Here is a 13,604-nt window from a genome sequence, read left to right as displayed (position 1 = left end):
TTCACATGTTCTGTGGGTTTGACCTGCACCTGCTTTGGGCTGACAATAACTTTTCTAAATAACCTTTTTTTTTTTTGTACATAATGTCACCATAGCGCCCCCAGCATTAACCCCTTCACGACTGCCATACGGCTATATACGTGCTATCTGCACATACCCCGTGCAGCTAGCACGTATATAAACGTTATGGCCGCTTTATAATCCAAGAGCTGCAAAACGCTTGGATTAAAGCTTCTGCCCCTGCACTGCTGCTGTCACGGACAGCATACAGTCCAGTAATGCCAGCAAGGGACCAATCAGAGTGGTCTCTTGCCAGAGATCGATCCAATTGGTTAGTCTGTGCAGACTAACCAATCGGATCGCAGCAGTGTAAAAGTGCCTGTTTCAGGCTCTGATCTGCATTCTGCAGATGAGAGCCTGACATCAGGTAGTGTGTGCTCTGTGCCCCCCGATCTGTGGGCCCCATCTATGCCCCCTGCATCAATCTGTGCGCACCCCAAACCCCTACCCCCCTTCCCCCCTGTGCGCCCCACCTCCAAACTTTTTGCCGGCCATGCGCTCTTGTGCACTTCTGTCCCGGCAGTGCCCCATTAGTGCCCCCTTCATGCTGGCCATAACCCCTCCCCTGCCCCATTTGTGCCCCCTGCCCCTGATGCAGTCTCCCTGCTGTATGTGATGGCGGCAGCTCTGTTCCTGAGCCGCCGCCATCAGCAGTGAGTGTCAGCTGCATGCTTATACGCTGCTATAACCTCTTAAATGCTGTGGCAGCGGCATCCATGGGGTTTATAGAGGGACGAGGCTCCCTCTCTCAACCATCGGGCTGCCGTGCTGCGATGGCAGTGGCCGGTGGTTGCCATGGCAACCGGACGCTTTGCAAAGGCGTTCAGTGTTGCCATCTATCAGGAAACCTGATAGTACTATACTTTGCAATGCAAGAGCATTGTAAAGTATAGTACAGCCATAAGCCCCACTGGATCTTCAGGATCCAAGTGGGACTTGATAAAAAAGTGTGAAAATAAAAAAAGTAAAAATAAAAATGTAAACTAAAAATAAAATAAATTGCCTTTTTCTATATCTGCTCATTTATAAGAGATTAAAAAAATAAAAAAATAAAAAATAAACTACACATATTAGATATCACCGCATCTGCAACGACTGATAATGTCTATAAATATATCACATGATCCACCCCGTCCAATAAACACCGTATAAAAAAGAAAATAAAAAATATTTTTTGCAACACCAAGCGATCAAAAAGGTGTATGACCCCAAAATAGTACCAATCAAACCGTCACCTCATCCTGCAAAAAATTAGACCCAACCTAAGACAATCAGTCAAAAAATAAAAAGCTATGGCTATAAGACTTTGGAGATACTAAAACGTCATTTTTTTGGTTCAAAAATGCTAATATTAGAGAGGTCCAACCAGGTGAGACAACTGACAGAGTTTGAAAAAACTCTTCAGTCTCCACTACGCAAACAGAGGAAAATCTCAACATTGTACTCCTTGGTGGGAGCTGAGAGTGAGGCCAGAAAACCTCTATATATTAGAGAATGGGAGAAGGAGCTTGACATTATTTTCACAGATCGGGACCTTAAAAAGCTTCTGGCTTTCTCACATGGACCATCTCCTTGTATTCGATTACAGGAAAATCATTTCAAGCTTCTAACCAGGTGGTACAGAACCCCTGTGTTCTTGCACAAATGTGGCTTGTCTCCCAATCGGCTTTGCTGGAGATGTGGCAGTGGAGAGGGGTCTCTGTCCCATATTTGGTGGACATGCCCTCTAATCACCCCATTCTGGGAAAACGTCAATAAGATAATTAATAAAGTCTTGGTTATTGACTTAAAGATCACCCTTGAAATGGTGCTCTTTTCACTCCCCTCTGACCTCTACAGACCGTCTAAACACAATTTGGTGTCCCATCTGATAGCAGCCGCCAAATCTACCATTCATCTCCACTGGAGAGACACACAGGCCCCCTCATTGAAGGAATGGATAGCCAAGGTGAACCAAATATGTAATTTTGAAGAAATGTCAAGCTGGATCAACAGAAACCACGAAAAATATCTGAGAATTTGGCACCCCTGGAGGTCTTGGTCCGAGGCGCAGTGAGGGTAACACATTAGCAACCCCATAATGCCTCTCGGCGTAGTTGGTCTCAAGCAGCCTGACTGATACCTTTTCACGGAATTAATCTTCCACCCCACAACTCAGTAGCAACAGGGGTTGAGGTGGTTCAACCTGTCTCCCCCCTCCCCCCCCCTCCTTTCCCCCCCTACCCTCTCCTCTCCCTCCCTTCTTCTTTTTTCTTCTCCTTTCTTTATCTCTCTCTTTTCTTTTTCCTTCTTTTTTGTTATATTTAAATGGTATATGATCTAAGTAACCATTGTCTCCCCTGAGGTTCTATGCTATAATTTGTAAAACATCTTGTGGCTTTGCTGCCTCCCAGGAGACCGTGCCACGAGTTACTGGTTATGGACCAGTGATATCGCGTCTTCTATCTACTAAATAGTGTGCCTATGACCTGTGACATCCACAATGTATACCAATAATTTTTGGTCAGCTGGCCAATGTTTGTTCATATTTGACAGAAATTTTTTGAAAATAAAGAATTTATAAAAAAAAAAAAAGCTAATATTGTGTAAAACTTAAATAAATAATAAAAAGTATACATATTAGGTATTGCCACGTCCATAACGATCTGCTCTATAAAAATGTCACATGACCTAACCCCTCAGGTGAACGCTGTTAAAATTTATAAATAAAAACTGTGCTAAAACAACCAATTTTCTGGTCACCTTGCCCCATAAAGTGTGATAATGAGTGATCAAAAAAATTATATATACCCAAAAATGTACCAATAAAAACGTCAACTCTTCCTGCAAAAAACGATACACTGCACAAGACGATCGGCAGAATTTTTTTTTAATGAAAATGGAGACACAAAAACAATATTTTTTTTCAAAAATGCTTTATTATGTAAAACTGAAACAAACAAACAAAGAAAATAGAAATATTTGATATCATTGCGTCCGCAACAACCTGCTCTATAAAAATAGCACATGATCTACCAGATGAATCTTGCAAAAAATAAAAAATAAAAATGGTGGCAAAACAGACATTTTTTGGTTACCTTGCCTCACAATAAATTTAATATATAGCAATTAAAAATCATATGTACCCCAAAATAGGACCAATAAAACTGGCACCTTATCCCCTAGTTTCTAAAATAGGGTCACTTTTTGGGAGTTTCTACTGTAAGGGTTCATCAAGGGGGCTTCAAATGTGACATGGCATCTAAAAACCAGTCCAGCAAAATCTGCCTTCCAAAAACCATGTTACGCTCCTTCTGCGCCCTGCCATGTGCCCTTATATCAGTTTATGACCACATGTGGGGTGTTTCTGTAAACCGCAGAATCAGGGTAATAAATATTGAGTTTTGTTTGGCTGTTAACCCTCGATATGTTAATGAGAAAAATGGATTAAAGTGGAAAATCTGCCAAAAAAGTGAAATTTAGAAATGTCATCTCCATTTTCCTTTAATTATTGTGGAACACCTAAATGGTTAGTAATAGTTTGTAAAATCAGTTTTGAGTAATTTGAGGGGTGTAGTTTCTACAATGGGGTCATTTATGGGGGGTTTTCACTATGTAAGCCCCCACAAAGTGACTTCATACCTGAACTGGTCCTTAAAAGTGGGTTTTGGAAACTTTCTTTAAGATTTTAAGAATTGCTTCTAAAATTCTAAGCCTTCTAAACGTCCTAAAAAAATAAAATGACATTTACAAAATGATGCCAACATAATGTAGACACATGGGGAATGTTAAGTAATACATATTTTCTGAGGTATCACTTTCTGTTTTAAAAGCAGAGAAATATAAATTTTGAAAATTGCAAATTTTTAAAAATTTTGGGTAAATTTGGGATTTTTTCATAAATAACGGTGAAATATCTGGACTCAAATTTATGACTATCATGAAGTACAATGTGTCACGAGAAAACAATCTCAGAATGGCTTGGATAAGTAAAAGTGTTCCAAAGTTATTACCACATAAAGTGACACATGTCAGATTTGCAAAATTAGAGATGGTCATGGGGGCATCAATGACCCTTGGTCATGAAAGGGTTAATAATGCCCCCATCAATGGCCATCAGTTATATTAATTCCTTAATTAGTGCCCCCCAGTATTCTGCATCTATTAGTAGCCCTCAGTATTAATAATGCCTTATTAGTGGCCCCCCAAAATATTAATGCCCCATAACTGCCTACCTAGTATAATTGTGCCTCAGTAAGTGGCCCCTAGTATTAATAATGCCCCCATTTGTGGCCTCCAGTAAAATTAATGCTTCTATTAGTGCCCCCCTAGTATTATTTGTCCTCCATTAGTGCCCCCATTAATAATGCCCTAATTAGTGGCCACTAGTTATACTGATGCCCCCATTAGTGCCCCCTCAGTATTATTCTGCCTCTAGTATTAATAATGTCCCCATTAATGGCCCCCCGTAAAATGAATGCCCTCAATAGGGCCCCCTTATTATTATTAATGCCCTATTAGTGGCCCCCAGTATTAATAATTCCCCATTAGTGGCCCACAGTATTCATAAGGCCCCCATTAGTGGTCCTCAGTAAAATGAATGACCCCATTAGTGTCCCCTTAGTATTGTTTGTCCTCTATTAGTGGCCCCAGTATTAATAAAGCCCACATTAGTGGTCCCAGTATTATTAATGCCCCCTTAACACACTGCTTGTGCAAAAAATAAAAATAAAATAACTCATCCATTTGAACGCGCCGCGGGGAAGACTTGTTCCTCACTTGATGCACAGGACAGGACCTGCACTCCAGCGTGATGATTTTTCGCAGGTCCTCCTGCTTCCAGTCAATGGGGACACTTACTCCTCACATCACAGAATGTATTAATGAAGTAGATGGAGTGCTACTGACTAACTGACGTGATGCTGCTAGTATGCCCGCTTTTTTGGACAGTGAATATTGCTACAAGTTAGTGATCAGTTTAACAAAGCAGTGCCACTGCTAGGGCCCGAATTGAACTGATTTTACATGTGATGGCCGCTTTGACCAAGGCCCAGTTTGATGGAGGCATTAATGACAGTCTGGAACACACAGGTACATGAGATGAAACTAATGACTGTGATACACAATGAAATGTGGAGACACTAATGACACTGATACCAGCATAAGGTACCATATGCGTGTCATCCACAGATCCCACCCCATAGCAGTGCTTTATCCATAGATTATCCCATAACAGTGCATCAACAAATCCCCCATAACAGTGCATCATCTGCAGTGTCATCCAAAGATCCCACATAACAGTGTCATCCAAAGATCCCCCATAACAGTGTGTCATCTACAGATCACCCCATAACAATGTGTCATCCACAGACCCCCATTGGGTCAAAACCCACCAAAAGCACACCATTTAATTAAAAATATTTTTTTACGATTTTCCTCCTCTAAAATGAGGTGCATCTTATCATCAGGTGTGTATTATAAAGCGAAAAAAGTACCTAATCTGCTACTCTGGGTTTCAGGGCAATACAGTATATCCATTGTCTGGGAGGGTACTCTTTCTCATTACAGAAAGCTCCTAGTAGGCATAGTAAATGTGTGGAGTATTGTAGGTCAGGCAACACCCTCCTGGGTCACTAGGAAAGATATTCAAATTACCTTTCCTAAGCCTATCTGATGTCAGCAGATGTCAGATTTGCTAATATTTATATATTTTTCCATGAAATCCAGAGGAGCGTTGACTGACTTATAATACTCCTAACGCATACTCTGTGGTCTCCATAAGAAGAAATAGTACCCCAGCCAAGGTCTCTCAGACAGCCAAGTAAGTTTTCTTACCGTATCTAAGTTGCTTATTATGAGAAACTCAGTATTCCTTCCTCTTTAGAAAGGAGACTAACTTGCATATCTCATTTCCAGAGAAGCATTATGTGGGGATGACAGCACAGCAATAGACAAAAAATCTTATGATTAAACAGCTTGAGGCTACCATCAGGGAAAAATCTTATCATGAATGTACTACACATACTAGGCACTCTTTGTAATAAGAGGGTACCTCTCAGGCAATGCATATATATTGCCCAGAAACCCAGAGTAGCATACTAGTCTCTCTTTTTCTCTCATCACAAAAAATGTGGGTTAGTTAGAATTCAAACTTTTGGGGAAATTCAAGATTAATTCCAAACCAGTAGAAGCGATTCGCTTATCATTAATGTGTATATACAGTATACATATACCTATATAATATACTGCATATATAGCTCTCAAACTGCCAAAAGGTTTAGGTATCCTGAATACAGAAAAGGAAACTATGCTGATATTCTCTGCATTAGTTACATTTTAGCAAATTTTATGTTTTTTCTGTGCGTCTAGCATCAATTATATCATGTTGCAGCCATTCTTCCTTGTTAAGAACCCAGAGCCTTTCCTTAGTTGTTGTGTATTTAAATAAACCCTTTATTTCTTCCATTCTCTGTTTTGGACAGGAATTGTGATGTGTGGTTTAAGGGCTTTTCAAAGGTCATTTTTTTCTTTATAACAGTATTGTATATTTCTGGCAATTAAACCATTTCTAAACAAGAACAGTTTTGTGTTTCTGTGATCTTTTTGTTTGTTCAGTGGATGGTTACTTGCAAGTAATAAAGTAAATGATAGCCATGGAGAGGTAGACATATCTCTGCTGCCATTTTAAATAATGCAGCGCTAAGCATTTACAGAAAAAAATATAGAAATAAATTGGTTTGTAACAAGGAAAATGAATGCCGTGTGTTTTACAAGACATATTAGGGCTCACTGATCGTATTTAAAGGGGTTGACGCTTTGTAAAAAAAATCTCTACCACAACATGAACCTGTAGGTACTAGCATAGAAAAACCCCCAGGTAGGGGTGCCCCGCCAATGAGGCAAGGTGAGGCGATTGCCTCAGGCAGCACCAGGTAGAGGCAAGAGGGGGCAGCAGAAGGGCCATGGGCAAGGAGCTCTTCCATTGTGGAAATGCTCATCTCTATATATTCAACTGCATCGCTGTACATACTACAGTAATACAGTTGAATCCTGCAACGGGGCATGGGAGCGATGTCTCCCTGGCCCACCTTTTCCTCTAATAGGCTTTAGTCCTAGTTCCTGTAGCCTATCAGAGGCCAGTGTCATCATTATTGCGCTGCTTGAGCCAGGCTACATAGAGCTCGGGGCACAGACTAGAAGAGGTATTTGTCTTGCACTTGCTGGCGGGGGCGCTCCATTTCAGTTTTTGCCTCAGGCAGCATAAAGGATAGGTGCACCCCTGCCCCCAGCCCTGCCATATCTCACCACAGCACTTGGTTCATGGTCCCTGGCTGCCCATGGATTTCATCTGTAAGCAGTGGATGCTGGCAGTTGCTGCGTCCTAGTGCTAAAAGTATTCTGCGCCTTTGTAGATACATGTAGATATCTCCTGTATCTCGGCATGTGCTGAATGGTTTCATTGCTGACGCAGAAGAGGACGTGGAGCAAAAAAAAACAATGGTGCTAATCAGTTGCACAGAAGGATATCACAGAAGGGCATCACCTAGGTGCATGCTTCCAAAAGGGTGTAATCCAGAGGAGAAAGATAATCCAAAAGTTACTTTATTTAAAGTCTCAAATGCAAAATATTTCTGGACACCAGGGACCCCTGTTCAAGTAACAGAGGACAAAGAGAGATCTGTACTTTACTGTTGGGAGTTTAGTGCAGCTGCACTGTGTATTTGTGCATCTGGTCACATAACCCCAAATCAGCAGCTATCTTCTGGACAGGACCTCTATGCGGGCAGCACAGAAGATTTGACCAACAAGGGGATATGACTTATGAAATATAACAAAGTCAAACATATTAGTAAGCGCCATGTAGTTATGTTACATACAGATTGCTTACAAGTAGCCAGAAAGTAGTCAGAAATGTTTGAGCCTATGGTACCTTCAAGAACCACATTTCTTTGCATTAATGAGGTTGTCCAAAATTGTACAAGTGATGGCCTATCCTCAGGACAGGCAATCACTATCTGATTAGTGGGGATCCGACACCCCCCTCCCCTACAGTTCAGCTGTTCTGCAGTAGCTCGGGAACTACATAGCACTGTCTACTGTGTAGTGGGTAGAGCTGGTTACTGCAGCGCTGCTCCCGTAAAAGTGAATGGGGGCAGGGATGTAGTAACCAGCTCCATCCACTGCACAGAAAGCAGAGCTATATAGTTTCAGTGCCAGTTTCCGGTCCAGACCTACTGCAGAACCAGCTAATTGACAGGTGTACAGGGTGACGAACCCCCTCCAATCAGATAGTGATGGAAACTTCTCATTTATGGCAGACCATGCCCCTTTCTTGCTAAGCCAGGCCCCTGGCATAGCAGCCCCTTCAAACAGCTGATCGGCCGGGATGCCATAGTTCCAAGTCTAGGAAGATCTTCAGCCCATTCACCATCTTTCAGATCATGCAGTGTGATCTTTAACTGCAACCATTTTGAATACAGTAAGAACTGGGCAGCTTTTGCACCACATTGGTCCAACACACTCAGGTTATTTGAAAGGGTTTGCCACCTTAGATATACCATTTCCAAATGCATGTTGAACATTAACATAGGCAACTTGCTAATGAATGATTTTTAAAAGTTCAGCACCATTTTCATACCCTGGTTCACTTCTCCATTTCTTCTTCCCACCCGACACCATGCCACTTTGTCCATAAACTAATGTCTAAACTTAATCCATAAACTAATGTTACAAATTAGGCTCTATTGACAGCATATTTAAAAACTTTGTCTAAAGAGTACATTTGGGTAGCAAAAAATCCCCACATATCCTGTGAAATAGCAAGCATAGAAACAGAAAGACCACTGAAAGCACCGCTCGCTACATACTCCAGCCCGGCTTAGTCTCCTGACCCTTGTACAATGCAGTGTGCGTGGTGCTCTGCCTTTTAGAAGACAATGGCTCAAACAATTGATTGTAGAGGTAAAAAGAATAGACTGCACTCACCACTGGAATCATCTATCTTCTTTATTCATTGACATACACAATAGGGCTGGGGCGGACTCACATCTCCCAGAACGCTAAGTAGAAATGGCCGTTTCGCGCAAACTGCACTTCTTCCAGCTACTGGCATCATGGAGTCAGCGCCCTTTTTAAGCGTCATCACATGCAATTAACACCACCCCCTGTGACGTTAAAACTTGATTAAAACCAGATACAATAAATAACTTAAACAACCCACCAGCACTAATCAGCTATTAGATAAAGACACTGAGATCGTTCCTCTCATTAAGGCCCAGTGCACCAACGGCATCTGAGCGGATGATCCACCTTGCTTCCTTCTGAAGCAAAAGGCAGTGTCTATCACCTCCCTGTGTTATAGGAGGGACAACGTCAATGCCCGCAAAACTCAAATTTCTAATGTTTCCTCCATGCACTGTACGTACATGTTCAATGAGGCGGAGACATCCTTTTCCCGTTCTCACCGAGTTCAAATGCTCCCTGAATCTCTCAAGCATCGGTCTTATAGTTATGCCTATGTAGAAGGCTCCGCATCAACACATAACGATGTAAACAACATAAGCCATCTTGCAGGTAATGAACTGTGTTACTCTGTGATTAACCCCTCCAAATGTGAGAAATTTTGGTTGGTAGTTGTGACTACAAAAGAACAGTCCCCACATCTATAGTTCCCTACTGGTATTTTGCTGGTTAACCAATTAACCCTGCTCTCGATCAAGCAACTACTAACTAATGTGTCCTTAAGTGTGTGGCATCTCTTGAAGGCTACCAAAGGTCTCTTTGCTGCAACATCTTTTAAACAGTTGTTGTAGATGACCTGGTTAATCAGATCAGATACCGGACTGAACTTAAATGTGAACGTGAATCCATCTTCGCTACTGCTACTAGATTCCTTCCTTCTACCTCTCTGAAGAAGCTGTTTCTGTCTGTATATTTGTGCTCTATGCATAGTTTTGTCCAACTCACTGACCGGCTAACCGCTTCTAATCAATCTCTCTTTTAGCTCCCCTGCTTGTCTTACGAACCCCTCATCAGTGTTGTTGATTCTTCTGAGCCTAATAAATTGCCCATAGGGCACTGATCGCTTCACGCTATGTGGGTGAAAGCTGTCATGGTGTAGAATGGAATTAGTCGCAGTGGGTTTACGAAAACCTCTAATAATTATGTCACCATTGCAGATACTGACTAGAACATCAAGGAACTTCAAGGACTACCCCCAAAATTTAGGGCAAACTTCATGTTCATGTCATTTGTGCAATTGAGAAAAGAAACAAATTTCTCACACTGCGCCTGAGTTCCAGACCACACCACGAATATAGCATCCACGTAGCGTATAAATAGCTGTATATATTTAAGGAAAGGGTTAGTGACAGAGAAGACGAACTTGTCCTCAAACCTATTTAGGTAGATGTTAGCATAGGTGCACGATACTGGGGTCCCCATCGCCGTGCCGTGCAGCTGCCTGAACCACTGCTGGCCAAATTTAAATGTATTGTTGGAGAGTACGAAACATAAAGCTTTCTTCACAAATTGACAGCACATGTCACTTTTGTCAGTGTTACTCATAATGTCCATGACTGCCTCTATGCACAATTTATGGGGTATACGAGTATACAAACTCTCTACATCAAGCGAGACCAGACTCCAGCCCTCCTGCCATCCGAAGTCCTTCAGTGCCAGGAGGAAGTCGTTGGTGTCGCCAAGATGAGTGGGTGATTTTTTGAGTAAGGGTCTCAACAACCAATCCAGGTATTTGGACAAAGATTCTGTCACTGACCCGATCCCTGCCACAATGGGACGTCCAGGGGGTCGGGTCAGTGACTTATCCTGTGAAATAACCATACAGTTCTATAGGTCAAACATAGGCCGTGTCCTTTTGGCACGTGTTTGGCGAGTTATCAACTGGATACTGTTCCCTGATGGTACTGAAAATCATAGTCTACAGCTAAGGAAGCATGTACGGTATTATATTTTTAGTATATTTTTAGTTTATCTGGCTTCTTTTTTAAAGAACTTTAAAAGACCAGTCACATAAATCTTGAACGTTTCAGAAATTATTTGTTTTAATTTAAAAAAAACATCACAATAGAAGATGCAAACTTTTTTTTAATAATTTTCAATTTGTGCATTAAAATCTTTATGTAAAGGAACAGAAACTATAAAGGAAATAGTAAAAAGAGGAAAAAAACATAGTCAAATCCATAGGACATCAATAAAGCCATAATACAGAAATTTCAGAGAGTTGGGAAGAGATAAAGATAGAGAAAATGTAACAAAATAGAACAAAATAATTTTATAAACGAATTATAAAAGAGGGCAAGGAGGGTGACATATCACCCCTTGGGCATAGACATGTAGGAAGTAAATGCAGCTTTGAAGGACTCATAATATAGCAGTGTACTGTACAAAGTTCTAAGGTTCGGCCATGTGTGGGACAGGAGATTTCTTGACACAAGTCCTGTGCTAATTTATCTATCTCTCTTTGTGAGCCATGCACGGCCTAGCCAGCCTTACTTTCGCCTACCAATCTGGGCCATCAGTTGGGCATTTGCTGCAGCCTTTGCTCTCATGTTTTTAGCCTTTGCAATGTCGAACAGGATGTTCATTAGATTAGTAGGTACATCCAATGAAAGAGTGAATTTGGTCCGGCGGTCACTTTTTGCCTTGTTTTGATACACCTTGCCCTTCACCTGGGCCTGTGACAGATATCTATACCGCGCAGCTGGGAATGTCCTTTTCTCTTTCTCATCCTCTTCTTCCTCCTCTTCTTGAGACAATAGATTATCCCTTGGTCCAAAGTCATAGCCCCTCTTGCTAAGAACTGTATTGTCTTCTAAACTTCTCCTTTTCGCTTCCTCAAGGACTTCTTTAAGACAGCTGAAAATCGACTCTGTTTTGTAAAAGTTATAGTGGAGACTTGACTGGGCCATGCACAGTATGAGCAGTAGCAGGAGTAGCCTAGTGTGTGGCATACTTCCACCATCCACCTATGGAAATGAAAATACTTATTTTTAATTCAGCAGGAATGTATTCATATGCATAATATATAATTAGCTTTTTTTTTTCTTCTCTGCTGCAATGTCAAAGGCGAGCAGGTGTAATTACAACTCTGCTGTCTCACTCACTTCAATGGGATGGCTCCGTCCTATTCAAGTAAATGGGACGTACGAGTGATGTGTTCTCTTCAAACAGCTGATCGGCGGGGGTGCTGGCAATCGGACCCCCGCTGATCTAATAGGTCACTAATGTAAAATAGCGGACAACCCCTTTAAAGAGAACCTGTCAGTTCCACTGACATGTCTGTTATACTAATACTTGTATTCTTCATGAAATAACAATTCAGGATAATTTTTTTCTGGTACTCAGTGTTGTGCTGTTTCTGAGTTTTTCCCACAAGAAATTTATAAATTGTCAGACTGTGTAGGGACACACCTAATGGTAACATCCAGTTGTCACATTACTTATACATTTTTAGATAGAAAAACAGAGGAATAACGTTGAGTTAATGAGAAAAGATGCAGTGTTATTTCATGAGGAATGCACGCATTAACAGTACAAAGCCTGGAGAGCTGACAAGTTCTCTTTAAGACTATAGAAAAATATTGAAAATATTCTATATCAGTTAAATTTATCCATTTCTAATTTGGGAAATTACCTAGCACTCTGAAAAGAGTTCAGACAATCCAATCGTTAACAGATGTCGCCGTCTATAAATTAACAAGTGCTTCACTCGTAACAGGAAATGTAAATTAACATTTATGAGAATATATAATTTGGAGGGCACTCGGTTATCTGGTGTTGCATAGAGTAGTCAGATGTGTATTTATAAAAATATAGATATATTTTTATTACCAAGAAAACATAAAAATGGATACAAAAATAAGAAAAAATTAAAAATTCGGATAAAAAGAAAATTAAACTAAAAAACCTTTTAAAAGGAAAAGTAGATCCCCATATATCATAGTGAGCTGTGCATCAGCCTTATACAGTGGTGATTTGCAGCCTCACAGTCAATATTACTGTGAGGGTGTAAATCTACATATATTCAATAAAACCTTAATAATGGGCAAGAGGATATAAAGAAGACAGTCCTTATAATGACATATAAATGCCGTTAGTAGACAGATAATAGATCACTCTATTTGGTTTTTCTCCAGCTTCGATATGGTAACAATAATATAGTCACAGAAATATATGTAGATATCAGTTGTCCACAATTTTCAGACACACTGAAGTACTGTTAGTATTTGCAAATGCTGTATCAATATAATCCTTCTTTTGTTATTTGTACAGCTGGTATGTAGATGACAAATATCCAGTCTAGCATTTATAGTACCATGTCCTGAATTTGCGATCCCACTGATAGAAAAGTTGATACTTAGAGGTAGTTTATACGTCTTCTATAATAATGACATAGTATCAGTTGTACACTCACCTAAAGAATTATTAGGAACACCATACTAATACGGTGTTGAACCCCCTTTGCCTTCAGAACTGCCTTAATTCTACGTGGCATTGATTCAACAAGGTGCTGATAGCATTCTTTAGAAATGTTGGCCCATATT

The 13,604-nt window shown here is 40.7% G+C and overlaps 1 protein-coding gene across 1 annotated transcript; it reads right to left on the bottom strand.

The window, feature by feature from the left end:
- Nucleotides 1-11,263: 11,263 nt before the first annotated feature.
- UCN3 (urocortin 3) lies at nucleotides 11,264-12,011 on the bottom strand. Its single transcript, XM_040413423.1, has one exon. The coding sequence runs from the start codon at nucleotides 12,009-12,011 to the stop codon at nucleotides 11,550-11,552; it is 462 nt and encodes a 153-aa protein (XP_040269357.1). The 3' UTR covers nucleotides 11,264-11,549.
- Between the last annotated feature and the right edge of the window lie 1,593 nt (nucleotides 12,012-13,604).

The sequence above is a fragment of the Bufo bufo genome, chromosome 1 (genome assembly GCF_905171765.1).
Source record: "Bufo bufo chromosome 1, aBufBuf1.1, whole genome shotgun sequence".
Classification (NCBI taxonomy): Eukaryota; Metazoa; Chordata; class Amphibia; order Anura; family Bufonidae; genus Bufo; species Bufo bufo.
Note: the sequence above shows the minus strand (reverse complement) of the source record. Positions and strands in the feature narration are given on the sequence as shown.

Excerpts from the sequence above, each read along its gene's own strand:
- UCN3 (XM_040413423.1), bottom strand. The coding sequence starts at position 12,011 with ATGCCACACACTAGGCTACTCCTGCTACTGCTCATACTGTGCATGGCC.